The sequence below is a fragment of the Camelina sativa genome, chromosome 5 (assembly GCF_000633955.1).
Source record: "Camelina sativa cultivar DH55 chromosome 5, Cs, whole genome shotgun sequence".
NCBI lineage: Eukaryota > Viridiplantae > Streptophyta > Magnoliopsida > Brassicales > Brassicaceae > Camelina > Camelina sativa.
The window spans coordinates 3,313,587-3,335,398 of record NC_025689.1 but is presented as its reverse complement, the minus strand read 5'-3'; the positions used below and the strand labels follow the sequence as shown (position 1 = coordinate 3,335,398).

Sequence of the window (21,812 nt, the reverse complement as noted above, 5' to 3'; positions counted from 1 at the left end):
TTATGAATATTTAAACATACTAAAATTTTAAAATAACACAAACGAGTTATATTACATGACGGGTTATATGATATTACATGATTGAATCGATAATACTAAAAAATATAATTTCATTAATATGATATTTCAATACGGGTTAAATCCTTATTTTACTATTTTAACAACACCAATATAAAATATGTCGAGTCAAACTGATTTACTTAAGATTGTATTAAACAAAAATTATTGTGCGGTATACCACGAATTATATACTAAAATCACTAAAATTAACAAAAGAGTGCATTAGCAAAATTAGTATTAAAATAGTACATTAATAAAAGAATAGAGAAAAACTTGTCCTGCGGTGTACCGCAGGTCATATATAATCTAGTTGTTAGTAAAATCATAATTTTGTGTGTAATGTAACATCAAATACAAACAAAATATATATACTTAAATATAACTATTAAGTATATATGTTTTAATTTTTTGTTTAGTCTAATTACTAGTTAAACTACCTAGTCATGTCCTAAGCCTAAAGTTTGGGCAATGAGATTCATTAATTCCTAAAGGACAAATCTTTGATATTTAAATCAGATTATAAGATTGCTTTCTCAATGAACAATTCGAGCTATATAGTCTAACATGCTAAAACACATTCATTGTTAGACAAACTAATTAGTTCTCTTCCCCTAAATAGACACGTAATTTGTCTTCTTACCCTAAATAGTAAATAGACAACTTTGTACAAGTAAAAAAGCATATGTTGAAGATTTGCTTGGGGATTTCTTTGCAATAATTAACCAAAAACCAAATGAAATTAGACTAATATTTGTTTGGTGAACTCATAGGGTCTACATCACAAGTTATTTTTTCCTTGACACGGGTGTACAACAAACACAAGCTATATAGGCAAATTGGTAAGTAGGCTCAAGACCCAAAAATAAAAAGTTTTAAAAACTTTAAGATGAAAATTGCAAGCGGAAAGAAGAAGAAGACATATAGTTTTCTGAAACGAAAGAAAGATAATAACCCATCACTGCAGAAAAAAGGTATCCCTCTAATAATTGAAGACAATTGTAACCTAATGTCAACGAACTTAGCCAATGAGCCCAAACTCCACCTCGACGTTCTATCTTGGGACCATTTCTCTCTCTCTCTCTTTTTTTCTTTCTAAATATAACTTGAAATTGAGATATCACTAATTATTTACAATGGTGTATTGGTAATGGATCCTAGGCATCTCGACTTCAAATCCGGTTAAAGAAATATAATGGAAAATTTAGATACATGTATCATATATAGAGTAATGATTACATTAATACGTTTGTGGATTTGTAACCTTATTTTTGCGGCAATGGTGGTGGTTTAATATTATTCATATTTGTACTCATCATGATGCCACCTAAACAGTCTTAATATGCCCAACTATCTTCTTATTGCAATCTTCACGGCGATTTACCTGTGAAATTAGCAAAAACAAAAATAAAAGAAACTTTTAAGTGGAAAGTGACACTACAGTGAGACCTGCCAAAAAACTCGACAAGTTTGAATTAAACAACTTAAAAGAATTCACCCACAGAACAATAAACTTTTACAAAGAAAAAACCAACAACTTTGTGTCACTAAATCTATAGAAATGTCAATAATGTTGCTGTACGGAAAGGGATTCACTTGGGGTCTACAAAAATTCATGGTGTTCTTTGATGATGCATTGATATTCTCTATAACAAGAAATAGGAAGGAAGAGAGATACATCATTCATCATACTCGATTTTTCATGATATCGATCGAAGTATAGCATGAAGAGAAGGGAGTTGTTTTGTGCCACTACTAGACTAAAATACTCTGTTAATAATGTCATAATATAGAAGAAAGTGTATCTTACTTACAAGGGTAGAAAAAAGTGTCTTGTGTGTATTTGTCCACTACAGCGACCAAGGTATTGTGAGCTACGATTACAATAACAAAGGTGAGTTAGCCAATGCCCCCAATAATTGGGACAATGTAATCATGATAATATTAAAAAAAATAATGCAATAAAGCAAACAGAAAATAGAAATGCAACAATGAGCAATGAACAATGAAAGGGTGCTTCTTTAGTCACAGAAAAAGGAGTAATAATGTTGAGACCACTGGTTTTCATTGCACACAAAGTCACATAAGACAGATACACGACGAAGGGTAGTTATTCACTGCAAAATTCTGTTGACATAATTGGTCACTGTAAACTTTTTTGCTTCATAGACTCCTGTGAGTCATTATATCCTAAGATCTATATATTTGTTGGATGCCACTTAGTCACTTACTATTACTCAAAAAGAAAGTAAAGTAGAAGAAAGAGTTGAACATTAATATCAGTCTTAAATTTTCAACACTTCTATTCAAATGAGAAAAGAATCAATACCGTTGATTTTAATTTATTCGCAATGCCTCCTTTGTTCAAACTTGTCACTCCTCATTGCCATCTTCTCCATCCTTTGCTTCCATTTTTCCCGACTAATGTAGCTAAGGCCCCTACATCTTTCAATCTCACAACAAAAAGACACAACACATACTCACAAGTTAACACTATACGTAAATCATATCTTCTATGTTTATTTATTGCAAGTAGCACACAGCGCCATTGATTTATCTTTTTGAATTTTCCTTTCTTTATCACCTCCAACTAAGATCTAATTACTCGTGAAAAAAATATCATGACAAGGCCTTACTTACTTGGTCTTTCAGGACCACCAATAAGTATATATATAGCATACAATCTTTTCTGTTCCCTGTTCAATATGTCATGCTGACAGTTAAAAGACTTTTGTAATGAGATAACACAAAGCACTTCAAAATGCAGCTGTGGTACTTTTTTTTTCGTTTCTTAAGCTATTTACTGCAAGCGAGGACACACATGAACAGCACCAGGGAGTCCGAAAACATGTATACGCAACAAGATTATTTTTTCTCTAAACAATATGGAAGAGGAAGCTTGGTTGCAACACGTGTTTAGGACAGTTCTGTATCCATCCTGCCAGGAAGAGTAGCCAGTGTTGATGTTTGGTCCTAATGGGTAAACTTACTTCCAAGATTTATAGTCAAATTTAAATACTGCATAAACTGACAGGATCAAATGATGCAAAATGGTCCCAATAAGCATGATCCAATTAGGTTACCAGACTTGGGTGTAGAGGATGGTGGGCAAGATTGTCTTCTCTCAAACTGAGCTCATGTACAATGAGACCCAAGTAGGGGCCCTAGAGTACATGCTCTGACAGTGAGCGTAGCCAAGAGATAAATTTATAATAAGAAGAAAAAAGTATGCAGTAAAACAAGAGTTTTTACCTTTTATGTAGGAAATCTTGGCAGGGAGAGAATGTATGTACCCGGGATGTGAAATATTAACCTACCATAAAAAAAGATGAAACTTAGAAGTTGGAAATACTTTTCTAGTAACTTTCACAATATATATAATATACAAAAAAAATGAAATAAAATGCCACAAAGATATCTTCATTTACAGTAAGAGACAAAAAGTAATGGCAATCCAGCTACATAGTGAACCAAGTATATGACTGTACCGCCCAAACCTTTCCTTTAAATTCCTCTTTCTACCTCCTTTTTTTTTTCCTGAGAGTACTCTAAACCTCAAGTTTACTTCTACTTCCCTCATATCATTCCGCCTCTTTTTGCATTTTCTCTCAAGAAAGTAGAAATGGGACTGACCTCATCCTTAAGGTTCCGTCGACGAAACAACAACACTTTCCTCAGAATCTTCATTATCTTGGTTCTAAGCTGTATACCAGGTAGAACCAATCTTTGTTCCAATCATTCTGTTAGTAACTCAAAAGATCTACCTCCATCAAATCCTTCAGATATTCGTTCCTCATTAGTTTCACTAGATTTGGAGGGTTACATAAGCTTCGATGATGTCCACAATGCCGCCAAGGACTTTGGCAACAGATACCAGTTGCCACCTTTGGCAATCCTACATCCGAGGTCTGTTTCTGATATTTCATCAATGATGAAGCATATAGTACATCTGGGTTCCACCTCAAATCTTACAGTAGCAGCCAGAGGCCATGGTCACTCGCTTCAAGGACAAGCTCTGGCTCATCAAGGTGTTGTCATCAAAATGGAGTCACTTCGAAATCCTGATCTATGGATTTACAAGGGGGAGCAACCGTATGTTGATGTCTCAGGTGGTGAATTATGGATCAACATTCTACGCGAGACTCTAAAATACGGTCTTTCACCAAAGTCCTGGACCGACTACCTTCATCTGACTGTTGGAGGTACTCTTTCTAACGCTGGAATCAGTGGTCAAGCGTTCAAGTATGGACCCCAAATCAACAACGTGTACCAGCTTGAGATTGTCACAGGTATGTCGTTCATGCTATACGTCTATATATGGTAGTCTAAAAAAAGGCATCTCTTCAGAAGCAAAAACACTGACGACTTAAATAGTTTTGGACTCTAAATAAGTGTGCATAGGCCCCAATGTGAAACATGTAACGCACGATTGTAATTTGCACCAACAAAAAATGATATAAACAATATATTTTACATATTGAATCAGGGAAAGGAGAAGTTGTAACCTGTTCCGAGAAGCGGAATTCTGAACTTTTCTACAGTGTTCTTGGCGGGCTTGGACAGTTTGGCATAATCACCCGGGCACGGATATCTCTTGAACCAGCACTGCATATGGTAAAGTTCTATCTTGAGCATGGCTGCTGGAAAATGTAACTTAGTCAAAATATATACGCTATGATTCTAAGCACCAGTTAACTGATACAGTCAAATGAATGTTAATAGGTGAAATGGATCAGGGTACTCTACTCTGACTTCTCTGTATTTTCAAGGGACCAAGAATATCTGATTTCAAAGGAGAAAACTTTTGATTACGTTGAAGGATTTGTGATAATCAATAGAACAGACCTCCTCAATAATTGGAGATCATCATTCAGACCTAACGATTCCACAGAGGCTAGCAAATTCAAGTCAGATGGGAAAACTCTTTATTGCCTAGAAGTGGTCAAATATTTCAACACAGAAGAAGCTAACTCAATGCATAAGGTAAGATGTGAAAGCAAATATATAATGAAAGTTAGTTAACTTCTAACGAATGGTTGCTAACATAACGAATGGTTTTGCCCTGCAGGAAACTGACAAGTTACTTTCAGAGTTGAATTATATACCATCCACTTTGTTTTCATCTGAAGTGCCATATATTGAGTTTCTGGATAGAGTGCATATTGCGGAGAGAAAACTGAGAGCAAAGGGTTTATGGGAGGTTCCACATCCCTGGCTGAATCTCCTGATTCCCAAGAGCAGTATATCTAAATTTGCTACAGAGGTTTTTCACAACATTATCACAAGCAACAATAACGGACCTATCCTTATTTATCCAGTCAATCAATCCAAGTAAGTGAGCAAAATGCCAAAACCATATCCTTCCAATGATTTCATTAACATAAAATTACTAACCATATCCAACTTTTCTTTTGTTGCAGGTGGAACAAACATACATCTATGATAATTCCAAATGAAGATATCTTCTATCTCGTGGCCTTTCTCCCCTCTGCAGTGCCAAAATCCTCAGGGAAAAATGATTTAGAGTACCTATTGAAACAAAACCAAAGAGTTATGAACTTCTGCACAACAGCAAATCTCCATGTAAAGCAGTATTTGCCTCATTACGAAACACAACAAGAGTGGAAATCACACTTTGGCAAAAGATGGGAAACATTTTCACAAAGGAAACACACCTACGACCCTCTAACGATACTAGCTCCTGGCCAGAGAATATTCCAAAAGACAACAACAAGAACAACAACAAGAACACAGTTATCTCCAATCCAACTCTCAAAGTCAAAAGCAGTCCTCAAAGGTACCACAAGAAGAGCATCAGTACAGCTAAAACCTAGAACTGTATAAAAACACAAACGTATCCTGTGTCCTTGTAACGGCTCAGGCTAGGCAGCAAGAGATTGAAAAATTCTTTCTTTCTTTCTTTTTTGTTTCTTTTGGTGAAAGAACAAATTTTACAGTCTGAAACAAGTGTCCCTTACATATACTCAAAAACATAATCTTTTACAATAACATCTTCTCTCTAAGCCCCTTTTATAATCTAAAAAGAAATCTCCAAATCAGAACTCACAAAGAGACTTACCTTGAAGAATCGACTTTGGAATCTCAATTGAGTTCAGTAGCCGCGGAACGGGAGAATCAAAACCTAAATTGGCGCCTTTACGCCATGAATAGTCCCGAAGAAGAGCATAGAAGAAGCTTTCTTCTTCTCTCTTCTTCAAATTGTGAGATTTTTTTCAAAATTTCGCTTCGTCTGTCACACGCACGACACGAGTACATACACACGTGTGTTTGTATATTTGTATAAGTATTATTTTAATTAAATTAAATTAAATTAAATTAATTTTCTGGGAAACAGACGCTCCAGGAATGGTTCTCGTCTTCTTCAATTGGTAATAATAATAATAAGCAAATCCCAAAAAAACCCTAACGGTACTTAGTGTGTTATAGGAAGCTAAATACATTTCACCTACATCTTCACCTCTGCACGCAAGAGAGCTGATTCGTTTCACCTACAGATTCCTTTTCTAAACCCCTAAATTTTCGATTTTTTGTGATTTTTGATTTTTGAAAAAGAATCGAATATTTTTTATTTGGATGTCTCCTGCGGCGGTGGAGATTGGTTCTCCGGTTGAAAAGTTCTCTTCTTTCTTAAACCCTAATCAAAATTACTCTGAGTTGTTCCCGGAGAGTGTTCCCACTCACGATCAACGAAACATGGACGCTTCCTTCTCCTTCGGGTTTGGTGGAGCTGGTTCAGGACAACAACACACCAAGACTCGTCAAAAGCCGAGGCTTGTGAAACTTAGGAAGAACGGTAGAGTGGTTAAAGGACCCTCTTTTTCCGGCGAGGTTTTTTCAGGTTTCAATCCGTTTGCGCCGCCCAGTCAAGGTAAAAAAAAAAAAAAAAACTTTTTTTGTTGGATTTGTGCCGGAGTTGAGTTCAATGAAGATCCAGCTTTTGATACTTTGTGAGCTGATTGGTTTTTGTTTTTGTTTATGTAGGTAGTGAGTCACCTGGAGATAAATGTTTCGTCTTTGGAGCTAATGGGAATAGTTCTGGTGCAAAAGCTAGTCCAGGTAATGCCACGGTATCTTCTTTGTCTGATGAGGAGTTTAGTACACCTATAGGAGACTCTGAGTTGAGTTCGGAATCCACTAAGGAACATTCAGATAGAGGTGTGAGAAAGGTAGATAATGATAATCGTGAAAACGTCAGACAGTGTAGTGAGAGCACAACTTGTGATGCGAAAACTGGACTTAAGTTTGATAGCAAGTCTAACAGTGTACAGTTTGCTCATGGTAAAAGTAAAGTTGTCCATAAAGATGGTCCTGGAATGAACCTGGCTGATGACATGGAGAAGCTTAATATCAGTGAGTCCAGAGTTCATGGTGGCAGCGACTATGAGGAAGCAAGGAAATCCAATAACACACCTGTGTTTACTTTTGGTAGTTTTGGAAAGCTTGATCCTAAATGTAAGGAAGGTGTGGCAACATCAGGGTCATGCTCTTTCAGTTCCAATGGTTTTCACGAAAGTAAGAATGCAGAGGATGTAAAATCCCGTTCCAAGACTACCAACATAAACAACTTACCAAACACTAGCTTTGGTACAAGAACATCCTTAGATGATTTGAAGGTACCCGAATGGGATCCTACTTTGCTTAAGAACAGTCTTTTCCCAGAAATGAGTAGAAAGTCAGTACATGCACGAAGAAATCGTTTGTCCAAGGACAGGAAATCGAAGAACGTCAAGGAAAAAATGAAACAGCGTGAGCCAGATCGTTGCAACAATCAGACTTCTGAGGGAATTCAGGCTCAAGAAAAGCTCAACTCCCCTGGATATTGCTCACCGATGGATTATTCTCCATATCAAGGTGAGAAAGCCAGCAATCAATTTTCAACAGAAACTCCTCTAACATCAATTGATCCCGCACATTCAAGCAAACATGACAATTCCCGTTCTAGCAATGACGTTAAGGTTGCCTCAGCCAGGGATTCATCTCTCTTCACAGCAGAGGATCATGGAAGTAGTTGTACGCCAAAATTTTCTTTCTCAGCATCCACCTCTCAGGGAACAATACCTCATAAAAAGCTTCAAGCTGTAAAGAAATATAGGAGGAAAGTTAATAACAGTTTGCCAAAAAAGAATCTTAATGCAACCATGCGAAACAATCAAGAGAATCAACCTGTGAATACAGGTCAAGCCAAAAAAGACTCAGGCTCTACATCGATGATGCCTGATGTCTGTGAGGTTTGGCGACTAAGGTATCATATACTAACTCAAGAACTTGAACATTGGTGCTTTTTGTATATTTTCTTTCTGAGAATTGAGAGAAGTAATTTTGTGTATCAGGGGAAATCAAGCCTACAAAAATGGTCATATGTGTAAAGCTGAGGAATGTTACACTCAGGGTATTAATTCTTCCCCGTCAAGTGATAGTTNGGAAGCAAGGAAATCCAATAACACACCTGTGTTTACTTTTGGTAGTTTTGGAAAGCTTGATCCTAAATGTAAGGAAGGTGTGGCAACATCAGGGTCATGCTCTTTCAGTTCCAATGGTTTTCACGAAAGTAAGAATGCAGAGGATGTAAAATCCCGTTCCAAGACTACCAACATAAACAACTTACCAAACACTAGCTTTGGTACAAGAACATCCTTAGATGATTTGAAGGTACCCGAATGGGATCCTACTTTGCTTAAGAACAGTCTTTTCCCAGAAATGAGTAGAAAGTCAGTACATGCACGAAGAAATCGTTTGTCCAAGGACAGGAAATCGAAGAACGTCAAGGAAAAAATGAAACAGCGTGAGCCAGATCGTTGCAACAATCAGACTTCTGAGGGAATTCAGGCTCAAGAAAAGCTCAACTCCCCTGGATATTGCTCACCGATGGATTATTCTCCATATCAAGGTGAGAAAGCCAGCAATCAATTTTCAACAGAAACTCCTCTAACATCAATTGATCCCGCACATTCAAGCAAACATGACAATTCCCGTTCTAGCAATGACGTTAAGGTTGCCTCAGCCAGGGATTCATCTCTCTTCACAGCAGAGGATCATGGAAGTAGTTGTACGCCAAAATTTTCTTTCTCAGCATCCACCTCTCAGGGAACAATACCTCATAAAAAGCTTCAAGCTGTAAAGAAATATAGGAGGAAAGTTAATAACAGTTTGCCAAAAAAGAATCTTAATGCAACCATGCGAAACAATCAAGAGAATCAACCTGTGAATACAGGTCAAGCCAAAAAAGACTCAGGCTCTACATCGATGATGCCTGATGTCTGTGAGGTTTGGCGACTAAGGTATCATATACTAACTCAAGAACTTGAACATTGGTGCTTTTTGTATATTTTCTTTCTGAGAATTGAGAGAAGTAATTTTGTGTATCAGGGGAAATCAAGCCTACAAAAATGGTCATATGTGTAAAGCTGAGGAATGTTACACTCAGGGTATTAATTCTTCCCCGTCAAGTGGTAGTTCAGAATACTCTGTCAAGCCTCTTGCACTGTGCTATGGTAACCGTGCAGCAGCAAGGATTTCTCTTGGAAGACTGAGGGAGGCTATTAGCGACTGTGAGATGGCTGCTTCACTTGATCCAAGCTACATTAAAGCGTATATGAGAGCTGCAAAGTAAGTTTAAGGCGTACTTCTCCCAGATGGTTGTTTTTCAGAAATTAGTGTATCACTATCACCTCGAGTCAATTTGTCTTTTTTGGTATTTGCTTAAGCTTTATAGCTTGATTTAGTAATCCCGCCAGCTAAGGTTTTAGATAGAATTTTCTTGAAGTTAGCCAAGGAAGTGTATATCTTAAAAATGAAGTTTGTATCTAGTAAATCAATGATTATGTTACTTAATTGAATTTGATTTATTCATATTTCTTCAATGCTTGCTTCAGCTGTCATCTTGTGCTGGGGGAACTTGGATCAGCCGTGCAGTATTTTAATAAATGCATGGAATCCACCTCTACTGTCTGCTTGGATCGACGAAGTACTATAGAAGCAGCTGAAGGTTTACAACAGGCTCAAGTATGCATTCTCTCCTAGCTATATCACTTTCTACCATGGTCTAATCAAATTAATTTTGCCAAGAATGTGCTGAATCGGCTCATACTTCTGGTAATGTCTAATTGAATATATTTTGATTTTACTTACCGGCAGAGGGTAGCTGAATTTACCAGCTGTGCATCCATATTATTGGAGAAGAGAACACCTGATGGTGCATCTGACGCATTGGTTCCAATTTCCAATGCCTTATTGATTAGTTCATGCTCAGATAAATTGCTTCAAATGAAGGCGGAGGCGCTGTTTATGGTGAGTAGCATTTCCTTTTCAGCTCTCAAAAATTGAATTTTGCTTTCAGTGGACATGATCTCCCCTGTGAATTTGCAGATCCGACGTTATAAAGATGTGATCGAGCTTTGTGACAATACCCTTCCGACGGCTGAGAGAAATTTTGTTTCAGCAGGGACTGGTGGGACGACAAATGTTGATGGATTGGGGTCTACGCATCACAAGCTGATAGTTTGGAGATGGAACATGATGTCCAAGTCGTACTTCTACTTGGGGAACCTTGAGAAGGCCCTTGATATATTAGAAAAGTAGTAAACACTATTTCTACCTTGTGCTATAATGAATTTATTGTTATGCATGTATTATATTTATTTGTTTGCTTAAAGTGTATGTTTTGCTCCCCAGGAATCAGGGAGAGTGTCGTGAGTCACCAGTTTCTTTAGTGGCCACCATTTCTGAACTTTTACGTTACAAGGTATGCTTTATGTTGGAACTTAAAAATTCTTCTTATTTCTGTGTGGTAAAATGTTTTCTTTAACATCAATAGGTCTGATACAATCTTTCATTATGCTTCTCTGCTGAATACAAATGTTTTTTCTTGCGTTGGTTACATTTACCAAAGTTTTCTTCTGTGATTACAGAACGCAGGTAATGAAGCTGTTCGGGACGGAAAGTATATGGAAGCAGTAGAGCAGTATACTGCTGCACTATCAAGAAATGTTGACTCACGCCCTTTTGCAGCAATTTGCTTTTGCAATCGTGCAGCTGCTAATCAGGCCCTAGTCCAAATAGCTGATGCAATTGCCGACTGTAGTCTTGCCATGGCTCTTGATGAAAACTACACGAAGGTATATGATCATATGTTTTCTTTGAACTTGTAAACAAGCACACATGAACCTTCCTCTGAGCTAAATAGAATGCTTATGAAGTTTTGTACTGGAATTGCTATAGGAAGGTGCAGTAAGATTCGTTTGTGGAATGCCCATTTCCCTAAAACAATATTTACTCACAAACAAACAAATTTTATAGATCTTTCAAGTTCTCAAATAAGAACACTCCCACTTAGCTGTATAACCACTTAGATAGTTATATTGTTTAATCAAGGAGCATGTATAACCTAATTTCTTGAAATGTGGCAAGGTACTGAAGCGGCATGTAAACATCGTTGAGGTTTCATTGAAATATCAACCTGACTTATTTTTCCATTTTCAGGCAGTCTCCAGGAGAGCCACATTACATGAGATGATCAGAGATTATGATCAAGCAGCTAGTGATCTCCAGAGGCTTATCAGCATTCTCGTAAAGCAAAGTGATAAGACAAAAAAAACGCCAGAGGCATCTGCAGAGCGTGCAAGCAGCAGGAAAGAACTAAAGCAGGCCCGTCAACGGTTGTCTGTGATGGAAGAAAAATCTAAAGAGAGCATTCCTCTGGATTTCTTCCTCATCATGTATGCTAACTTTTCGCACAGTCAATTATACCATTCATGTTATTGGCGACGAGACTACAATTGAATACTCTATGCACTAAATTCCACTATAATTGTATGCTGATATTCAGACTATCTTCTAATCTCGTTTTGCTAATTTGCAGGGGAGTGAAGACAACTGACACTGCTGCTGATATCAAAAAGTCATACCGTAAAGCAGCTCTTAGACATCACCCAGACAAGGTTACCTAGTGTTTTACTGGCTGACAATGGATCCAAATCATTATTTTACATCTGCTGATATTACCTCTTTGATGTGTATTCAGGCTGCACAGATTCTTGTCAGAAGTGAAAGTGAAGGACCGTGGTTGAAGGAGATATTAGAAGAGGTTCACAAGGGTGCAGATAGGCTCTTCAAAATGATTGGAGAGGCATATTCAGTTCTTTCTGACCCAACTAAGGTTCACTTTCTCGCCTCTTATGCCTACAAACCTTTTAAGCGTGATTCAGTTTGCCCCCTATGAACACTTACTAGCAATAGAACATCCTAGCACTTGCCACGTATGATATGTTACTTATCAGGTTTTTGTTTTAACAGAGGTCAGACTATGAACTTGAGGAAGAAATTAGAAAAGCCAAGGCATCTAGAGAAAGCTACAGAAGAAGAAAAGCTGCGGAAGAAAGTAGCCCAACGTATCAGACAAGTGCAACCAGGCGATACTGGAGGGACAGCGGGAGTACATACCGAAATACGCCTTCTTGGTGGTAGAACCCTGAAATTCTAGGCGACATTAGGAAAAGGAACCCAGTATTCTTTTTTTTGGTGGTTTAAGCAAAGAGGGATCCACTGGATTTCTCCCAGGTGAGTCATTCCAGAGCTGGTGAAGTGTAAAGGGTTGCTACACATCAGTTCAGCAAATGATACCAGCTTGCATACTAAAGAATTGTTTGTTTCAATGGTGAATAGGGCAACTCCTGCGAGGTTGTGACCCAACTACGTTGTCTGAAAAATTGATGATTGTACTGTTTGTACTTTGTAACACATTGAAAAGATAAAGAAATGATAAATCTAATTTGGTCTGAACTTATCTTAAAAGCGTCTGAAACTCTCAAAATGCTTGACTGAAGCTTGAGTTGCTTGTTCATAGGTGATTTATACTATAGCTTACGGAAGCGATAAATTTATACATTTATCCAAATTTTTCTGTAACATTTGAGTCTGCCTCAGACAACATTTGAGTCTGCATGTTGTCCTAAATTGGCCGCTCTTTTCATGCTAAGCTTGGTAAAGGAAACACTATCTTTGAGTCTAAAAGGCTCTCATCTTGTACATTTATATGTGTTCTTTTGTCTGGTTGAATTAGGTATGAAGCAAACATGGATTTTTTAATATTATTATTATTGTAGACAAAAAAGAGCACACAGAGCAGTTACTGAACACAAAACATTACAAGTCTACTTCCTTTATTGATACTAATATTTGGACAAAGCCAAAGCTGGTTGCCAAGTAGCTGAAGTGAGCTATAACTTCAGGGCCTGAGCATGGTGACTGATGTGGTCTTCTATGAAGGTGGCGATAAAGTAGAAGGAGTGGTCGTATCCTGGCTGGAAACGCAGTAAGAGCGGCGCTTTCACTTTCTTGCATGCCTCCTCAAAATTTTTGGCCAATAACTGATGAGGGTAGAAATTGTCGCTTTCTCCCTGAAATGGTTGAAGGCAAAGATGGTTCAGGCTCGCAAAGTAAGGCTCGCAAAGTAAGACAGATAACCAGCAAAAACATGGAGTTAATGGATTTTACCTGATCAATTAGAATTGTAGCAGACAGATTGTGGAACTTAGAGATAAGACAAGTGGCGTCGTATTCCTGAAATTTCCAAAACGAAGTATGCATCAAACTTGGGAGATGGATATTGTGTGGCGGCTATATGCATATTGAATTCTTTATAAGTTGTTTTTACCTCCCAAGCAGCCTTGTTGTCACCTAGATAATTGGTGAATGCCTTGTGTCCCCATGGACAATTTATGGGGTTGGCAATCGGTGCAAATGCAGACACAGACTGTACATGTTACAGAGCAAGTGATTAGAGTGAAATAATGATATAGGAGAAACACGAATTTGGTTAAAGCACATTTATCCACCCCCATGAAAGATATCTACTTTTTGATTTAAGATTCTAAGTCTCAAGCATCGTACTCAAATCGTACTCAAATGCAGTGCCAGTAGAAATTTCGAAAAATACTTAGAAGTAAATAAATACCTTGTACTTATCGAGGTTCTTGAGGTATATAGTAAGAGCTCCATGTCCACCCATGGAGTGTCCAGATATAGATGCATTTGCTGTGTCAAGCTGAGAGAAGTTATCACTCAGGAGTTTTGGCAACTCTTTGACAACATAGTCATACATACGCCAGTTCTTCCACTTTTCCTGAGTAGCATTGAGGTAGAATCCAGCTCCTAAGTAGAGGAAAGAAAGAAAAGCTTATCACCATTCATTGTAATAATGACCTGAATACATGAATACTACCAAACCAATAAATCTAAAGCTACAACTGGTTTGAAAGAATGCAAACCAGAAGAAGCATGTAACGTTTGCATACCTACACCAAAGTCGTAACTGTCTGCTTCTCCTTCAACATTTAGTCCTCCTACAATATCAAAACCATCACACATAGTATTAAAAAACCAAGGGAAGCTGATAAACCAGAGTAAAAAAACATGGCAAACAGACAGAGTAATTTCTACAGGGCAGACATGACAAACCAAACAAATGAAAATACTATATGGCTCACTTGGGGAAGTATCTGGAGAAACAAGAGCAATGCCATGAGTAGAAGCAGCACGTTGAGCACCAGATTTAATAATGAAGTTCTCGTCTGTGCAGGTGAGACCAGAAAGCCAGTAAAGCACCTGTCATTCAACAAAAAAGGAGAATCATTTCGCTAAAAAACCAATCAATGGTTCTGAAGTAACATTATTTATGCATCCAAACATAGATCAAGGCAAGTTAGGAATACAAAAACAATCATGCAAAACTAAAGTCTTATTCTTTAGCACAATATGGAAGAAACACACAGATAACAACAGTAACTGAGAAAAAAGTGACAAAAGATCCATTATTTACTGTGGAAACAGATCAAATCACTACACAGGAGCAAGAATCGAGAAAAATACAACAGGAAACTGAGATCAGAGTATTGAAAAAGAAGGAAGTTATATAACATACAGGAGATTTATGGGAAGATGAAGCAGAAGGAGGGAAGTAGATGGTAAAAGTCATAGAACATCCTAGTGTCTCACTGTAGTGTTTGTATCTTTTGTTGTAGCCATTGAACATCTTCGTGCTCCCGATCTCCTCCATTCTCTCTCTCTCTCTCTCTGTAAAGTTCAAGCAGAAACAACAGAAGCTGCGATGAAGACGATGATGATGAAAAGACGATCGAACTAGAGAGGTCTATCGGTTTCTACAGTAGACAAGACTCTTTAAAGGCCCAATTAAAGAGTCTTGAACGGCCCATTAATTTTACCGTTTTAGTCAAGAGCCTCTGAGTCGACCAGAGTGTTTAATTTCATTAAGCAAAAGAAGAAATCAGTTTCATTATAAAGTATGATGTATTTATTAGGGTGATCAAATCATTACTATATATAAACATTGACATATCAAGAGATAACGCATATTTTTTTTTTGAGGAGGTCCCATTGATTAATTAATATGTTTTTTCGGTGTAATAATAAATGCCAATATCTATCTATAAAAAAATTTCCATAAATGTTGTTCAGATTGTACAATCCAAAAAAAAATGGAGGGCATAGTATATTAGTATAGATGATAGAGAAAGCGAAGAAGACTGGTATCCATAACCATAAGAGATGGGAGTAATTTATTTTCTTGTGCCATTAAATGACTCTATCGGTGTGTATACCAAGTTAGGCACCTTCCCCTTAGATAACAAGAGCATAAACCACAATAATGTTAAAAAATAAAGTCTCTCCCTTTTCCTCAACTGTACCCATCAATGCTTATGTCCATCCTTCTCCCTTTTGCTCTGTATTTAATTTAACTCATCATCTGCACTGCATGCAAGTTTTATGCTTTTGATCTATCTTCTCATGCGTTTTTTACTTTCTTGATTTGGCAATTCTCATGAGTTGATGTTTTTGTGAGAGATCTTTTTTTTTTTATGGTTGCCGACACGAAAGGTTTGTTCTTGACTTGTGTTTTTATTTTTTTATTTTTTATTGGAGATTCTTGTTTTTGGTAGATGAACAACTCAAAGACGGAGCTAACAAAGTCTTTTTTGGTATTCCATTATTTTATTCCATGGTCTTTCCTCTGCATTGTGTGTCATGTTTGTAGTATCATTACTATTTAAAGGAATTTTGGTTATCTATCAATATGCATAAATGTCTGATTTTTATGATTTTGTCCCCTTTTCTTACATGGCAGCAAAGAAGCTACAACTCAACTTTTGTTTGGTGAGAAAAATCTGAGTTAGCGAACCAAGAATATCTTTAATTCCTTTTGGAACAAGGAGTTGGTTTGATTGGTAACGCTCAAGTTGGTCTCTCTCTTCTTTTTTTTCCTTTTTCAAATCCAAGTTGATTTCTTTGTTCTCTCTGAATCCTATAACCAATATATATAAATCTATAGTGGATTGCATAACCACCAGCAAAACACTTCCTAGACTTTGTTCCATTGCCTTTGGTTTGTTTGAGTTTCTTGGAGTGGACTGAGAAATATGGTGGGTAGCATTGAGGCCAAGAGCCTGCAATCAAACGGTTCTGTAATTCATCATAATGGTCTTAATTTGGAGGAGAAGCTTGATGAGTTCCGTCGTCTTTTGGGGAAATCAGACAAGGATCCGCTAAGGATTGTAAGTGTTGGTGCTGGTGCTTGGGGAAGTGTTTTTGCAGCACTTCTCCAAGAAAGCTATGGAAGTTTCAGGGATAAGTTCCAGATCAGGATTTGGAGAAGAGCTGGGAGAGCTGTTGATAGAGCAACTGCAGAACATTTGTTTGAAGTGATCAATTCAAGGGAAGATATCTTGAGGAGACTGATACGACGTTGCGCTTATCTGAAATATGTCGAGGCAAGGCTCGGTGATAGGACACTCTATGCGGATGAGATTTTGAAAGACGGGTTCTGTCTTAACATGGTTGACACTCCACTTTGCCCTCTTAAGGTTGTGACAAATTTGCAAGAAGCTGTGTGGGATGCTGATATTGTTGTTAATGGATTGCCTTCAACCGAAACACGTGAAGTGTTTGAAGAGATTAGTAAGTACTGGAAAGAGAGAATCACGGTTCCTATTATTATCTCTTTGTCAAAGGGTATTGAAACTTCTCTTGTACCAGTTCCACATATCATAACTCCAACAAAGATGATCCATCAAGCAAGTAAGTTTCTCCTTCTTGACTTTGCTCTTTTATTTGACAATCTTGCTTAGTTTTCTTGAATTGGTTATTAATTTTGGTGTTTGTGGTAGCTGGTGTGCCTATTGACAATGTACTGTATCTTGGTGGACCGAACATTGCTGCTGAGATATACAACAAGGAATATGCCAATGCTAGAATATGTGGAGCTGAAAAATGGAGGAAACCACTAGCAAAGTTCTTAAGACAACCTCATTTCATTGTTTGGGACAATAGTGATCTTGTGACACATGAAGTAATGGGAGGCCTCAAGAATGTCTACGCCATTGGAGCTGGTAAGTTTCTGTGTGTACACAAGGACTTCAGTAATTACCTAAGGTTTTCACACTTTGATCCTTGGCGTTTTACTTTTTCAGGTATGGTAGCAGCGCTTACTAAAGAGAGTGCTACAAGCAAGTCTGTGTATTTTGCTCATTGTACATCTGAGATGATATTTATAACTCATTTACTAGCACAAGAGCCTGAGAAACTTGCAGGGCCTTTGCTAGCTGACACTTATGTGACCTTATTAAAAGGGCGTAATGCGTGGTACGGTCAAATGCTGGCAAAGGGGGAAATAAATAGAGACATGGGTGATAGTATAAGCGGCAAGGGAATGATTCAGGTACTCAATCTGTGAAAACAAGTCTTGAAAGAAGTTTGAAACTTTTAGGAATCAATTTTACTGATGTGAATGTGGGATTTTTTTGTTGAATAGGGTGTTTCTGCAGTGGGAGCCTTTTACCAATTGCTTAGTCAGTCAAGCTTAAGCATATTGACATCTGAAGAGAAGAAACCTATAGCCCCAGTCGAGTCATGTCCTATTTTGAAGACACTCTACAAGATACTCATCACAAGGTAAATATGAAATCTGAAAGTTTCTAATCTTCCAAAAATGTTCAAGTTTGGTCAGTCAGGTTTCTAGCTTTCATGAATGTTTTGGACTTCTTGAGACATTGAATCATATTATAAACTTGCTTCTTCAATTATTTAATGAATTATGTTGTTCAATTTTGCAGAGAACAATCAACACAAGCTATTCTGCAAGCATTAAGGGACGAAACATTGAACGATCCTAGAGACCGTATCGAGATTGCACAGAGCCATGCATTCTACAGGCCTTCCCTTCTTGGTCAGCCTTGATTACTCAATGTCAATGTATAATCCAAATTTGTTGAATCTTATTACGCAGACATACGACATAAATTACTTGTGCAAGCTGCAGATGGTTCATTGAAACATCATAGCTTTATTGAGAGGGGTAGTTCCACATCTGTCATATCTTAAATTTGATTCTTGTTTAGTCTCTTGAGTCGATGAAATTCTTGTACTGTATCATTTTCTTTATGATCCATGAGAGTTTTGTTTGCTCAAAAAAAAATTACACTAGAAGAAAGAAAACACACATTTTTAGTTACTAAACATTTATCAACTTCATTATCCCAATAAGTATTCTACTTTTAGACTATTTTGAAACACTGCACTCTAAAGCCAAGCAAGCTCCATAGAGTCGAACAAACAAAGAGAAGGACTGTTCTGTAAGGCCTAATGTTAACTATACCAGTGAGATCGGTTATGAGTCCATTCTCTGCTTTGTACAATCGGTTAACTGGGGTTTAGATGATTGGTTAACCGTTGAAGCAGATCTTCTTTCTTGAGCTTATAGTAATGTGTTATTTTCAGCTCCTTTGCTATGCTTCTTAATTCCTTGCCAGTCTTGTTCTTCAACTCACTTACTGATAATGATTTCACCGAGTCACTTACAACATGTCCATCTCTCTGGCTTTTTCCGTCTGTCGAATCCAACAATGAATCTGCATGCTGTGTAGGAACACTTGAACCCCTGATGGTCCCAGATGTCGACTGGGCTGACTTTTTAACTAGATCACTATTGATCTTTCCAGCTCCACCTTGTACTTTCTTCTTGATGTTTGTATTGTCGCTGTTGTTAGACTGTCTCTGCCTCTTCTTGTTAAGGACTGACCCAGGATTCAACAATGCATTACCCTCTGATTTTTTCCGTGCCTCAGTAAGCAAGTTTATGATCAACTCGTCTTTAACAACAGTCTTCACCACGGCTCCAGGGTGTGATTTTTTGCTTCTCGCATCGCATGGGATTTCTCTGCCTTTGTCTGGTTCATCGCACATTTCTAAGAGAGACTCTGTGGTAAAAGGTTCAGAAACAGTTACGATGTCTTGTACGCTATCGCTTTGCTGATGATCCTTCAAAACTTCTCCATCTTCGTTTGTAGCGTTTGACTTCTCCATCACCTTCTCACTAGTCTCTAAGAGCAATGGTTTCAAAGTGGAACCTTCAATATTCTCTCGGCTTATTGCAGATGAAGATTTACTATCGGGAGCTTGTTTTACAGGATCAAACTCAGTAACCAAGGATGAACAAGAATGCTCTTCAGCTTCCTCAATCTTGCTTGCCAACACAGGGCTAGAAGAAGTATCTGCATCTTCCCCAACCTGTCCATCATTAAAAACACACAGCATTTTACTAGAAACATCCAAGCTGCTCATTGAAGGTCTTTAAGAACAAGAAGTTGCATTGAAAACAAGATTCCCATGACAATGGATTCAGAAAAGAAGAAATCTTTACAAACCTCAGCTATTAAAGGATCATTTGCTGCAGTCTCCTGAGGCTTCAATCTTGCCTCTGGCTCTATTTCTTCAGTGTCGTTACTAGAATCTCTGGTCTCAGTAGTTACAACAGTTTGAGCATCACTGACACTAGATGTGTTTTCATCCTCATCAAGAACCGATTTTGAAGAACTTGTATCAGCATTTGGAAGAACGGCACTGAGAGTCTTGTCCTGTAAAACAACATAACAAGTTAACACTCCTACTCAATCTGTATAACAACATAACAAGTTAACACTCATACTCAATCTTTAAAACAACATAACAAGTAACTCCTACACAATCTATAAATAAACAAAATCAAATATTAAAAGTCTCTTACAGAATCAGAAGAAGAGCCTATAGGATGCTGCGAGTCACCACTCCCAGAAGAAGCCGTATCATTCTGAAGCGAGAGTGAATCCTTGTCAAGTTCAACGATCACAACATCTTGCTTCTTCTCGTTCAATATCCGCCACACTAGCTCACAGTACCACTCGTTCTGAAAATTCTCTTCGAGCACATCTAAAAAGCCAAAAAAGGAAGGAACTTTTCTCAAAGACAATCACAGTGATGATACGAAAACAAAAACAAGTAAAGCAAAAAATACATGAGTACCTGTTCTGTAATCAAACCAAAATTCACAACCACGCAGTGTCTGCTTACGAAAAGTATCGTCTTTCACAACTACACAAGATGTAAATTATTAAAAAAATCAAAACTTTAAGCATCAGTCAGACAGTCACACAAGGAAAGAAACAGTAAACAATTCAAACAAGCGAAATTTACCAAATGGAGGACCCCAGAGATCATCATCATCATCATCCATGGTGGTCACAACAGTAAACCGCAAAATTCATCCTGTCAAATTAAAATAAAAAAAACCAACCTTTTTCACACCCACATTCCCACAATTCAGAAGTAAGAAACAAAAAAAACAGTGAAATCTATCTTTAACCCTCGAAATCAAAATGCAAAGAAAAAAAACCACTGGATGAGTAAACCATACCGAGAAAGAAGAGCTTCTTCTTAGTCGATGGATCTTTAAGAATCTCAGAGATAAAAAGCGTGTTTTTTTCTAGGGTTTGGAGAAGAGGTCGGCGAGAGAATTTAGGAAGAGAGAGAGAGAAAAAAAAAAAAAAAAGGCTGGCAGTGAAAGCGACGAACACTCTTCTGCAAAAATATAGAGAGAGTAGAGTGTGTAAAAGAGTAAGAGAGAGAAAGGTCGGTTGAAACGGTGAACGGGGATGCTACAAATGGATAACCCAACGGTGGCGCGTGTACCACTCCAAAAAAATTAAAGCCGTTTTATAATGAGTTAAACCGGAAAATAATCTTAACCGTCAGATTTGTTGACTTTTTGTTTGACCATTGTCTTTGTTGGTAAAATATGTTAGTCTGTGTTCGAGTTTACTGTACGCTTCACTGATGATGGTTTTTTTTCAATCCGACGGTTAGGACTAAATGACGAGTCAAAAGATGGCCAGAATCGTAATAAAGTGTAAGACCGAGGGTGTCCCCACGAAACTTCGAAGATACGCTTTTTTTTTTATTATTTGACATCTGAGAGTGACGTCCGTACAGTTTTATTTTTGCTTTTCCAAAGATTTTTATAAACGTAACCCAAAGTTCTTAACTTATAGTTAGAGGATTATGAAAAGTGTATTAAGTATTATCATTATGCTTATGCATAATTTCTTACTTTCCAAAAAGCATATGAAGCAAAAGTTGGTGTTTCTTTTCTTTCTTTCTTTCTCTCAACCTTTATTTGACGTTTTTATCTACGTGTGTGTGTGTATACAGCAAATAAAGCTATTCGATATACGTTGATGTGAGAGTATTTTATATGCTATGTGATTTGATTTAACATGTCATCTAGAGAATAACATGTCATTCTCTTTTACAATTCAATGAATACGCGTTTTTTTTTTTTTTTTTTTTTTTTTTTTTTTTTTTTTTTTTTTTTTTTTTTTTTTTTTTTTTTTTTTTTTTTTTTTTTTTTTTTT

The 21,812-nt window shown here is 37.3% G+C and overlaps 4 protein-coding genes, 1 long non-coding RNA gene and 1 pseudogene across 20 annotated transcripts; 3 read left to right on the top strand and 3 right to left on the bottom strand.

The window, feature by feature from the left end:
• On the bottom strand, window positions 1,097–6,327 carry LOC104785228. Of its 13 annotated transcripts, XR_767325.2 has the most exons (8): window positions 6,137–6,327; window positions 5,452–5,586; window positions 4,563–4,662; window positions 3,310–3,370; window positions 3,090–3,221; window positions 2,387–2,995; window positions 1,872–1,931; window positions 1,097–1,441 (listed from the first exon to the last, which is right to left on the bottom strand). It is a non-coding gene; the product is annotated as an uncharacterized LOC104785228 (long non-coding RNA). The 13 variants fall into 13 exon arrangements; XR_767322.2 differs by adding an exon at window positions 5,163–5,312 and having other exon boundaries at window positions 2,387–3,370; XR_767331.2 differs by having other exon boundaries at window positions 2,387–2,510; window positions 2,698–3,370.
• LOC104785229 (cytokinin dehydrogenase 1-like) lies at window positions 3,390–6,073 on the top strand. The gene is made up of 5 exons (XM_010510408.2): window positions 3,390–4,346; window positions 4,544–4,671; window positions 4,780–5,040; window positions 5,126–5,388; window positions 5,478–6,073. The coding sequence occupies exons 1-5, from the start codon at window positions 3,680–3,682 to the stop codon at window positions 5,899–5,901; spliced, it is 1,743 nt and encodes a 580-aa protein (XP_010508710.1). The 5' UTR covers window positions 3,390–3,679; the 3' UTR covers window positions 5,902–6,073.
• On the top strand, window positions 6,402–12,859 carry LOC104785227. Its single transcript, XM_010510406.2, has 13 exons — window positions 6,402–6,946; window positions 7,060–7,503; window positions 8,540–9,356; window positions 9,445–9,684; window positions 9,951–10,080; window positions 10,213–10,365; window positions 10,444–10,652; window positions 10,750–10,819; window positions 10,986–11,192; window positions 11,557–11,792; window positions 11,936–12,014; window positions 12,098–12,232; window positions 12,370–12,859. The coding sequence occupies exons 1-13, from the start codon at window positions 6,652–6,654 to the stop codon at window positions 12,538–12,540; spliced, it is 3,186 nt and encodes a 1,061-aa protein (XP_010508708.1). The 5' UTR covers window positions 6,402–6,651; the 3' UTR covers window positions 12,541–12,859.
• Window positions 13,132–15,222, bottom strand: LOC104785226 (S-formylglutathione hydrolase). The gene is made up of 7 exons (XM_010510405.2): window positions 14,996–15,222; window positions 14,562–14,679; window positions 14,370–14,417; window positions 14,030–14,226; window positions 13,730–13,828; window positions 13,570–13,635; window positions 13,132–13,472 (listed from the first exon to the last, which is right to left on the bottom strand). The coding sequence occupies exons 1-7, from the start codon at window positions 15,128–15,130 to the stop codon at window positions 13,293–13,295; spliced, it is 843 nt and encodes a 280-aa protein (XP_010508707.1). The 5' UTR covers window positions 15,131–15,222; the 3' UTR covers window positions 13,132–13,292.
• Window positions 15,702–18,528, top strand: LOC104785225 (glycerol-3-phosphate dehydrogenase [NAD(+)] GPDHC1, cytosolic-like). 4 transcript variants are annotated; one of them, XM_010510401.2, is made up of 6 exons: window positions 15,702–15,969; window positions 16,217–17,166; window positions 17,256–17,477; window positions 17,559–17,806; window positions 17,900–18,039; window positions 18,201–18,373. In XM_010510401.2, the coding sequence occupies exons 2-6, from the start codon at window positions 16,509–16,511 to the stop codon at window positions 18,322–18,324; spliced, it is 1,392 nt and encodes a 463-aa protein (XP_010508703.1). In that variant the 5' UTR covers window positions 15,702–15,969; window positions 16,217–16,508; the 3' UTR covers window positions 18,325–18,373. The 4 variants fall into 4 exon arrangements, with proteins under 4 accessions (XP_010508703.1, XP_010508704.1, XP_010508705.1 ...); XM_010510402.2 differs by having other exon boundaries at window positions 15,702–16,070; XM_010510403.2 differs by having other exon boundaries at window positions 15,702–16,327; window positions 16,421–17,166.
• LOC104785223 lies at window positions 18,569–21,070 on the bottom strand (annotated as a pseudogene).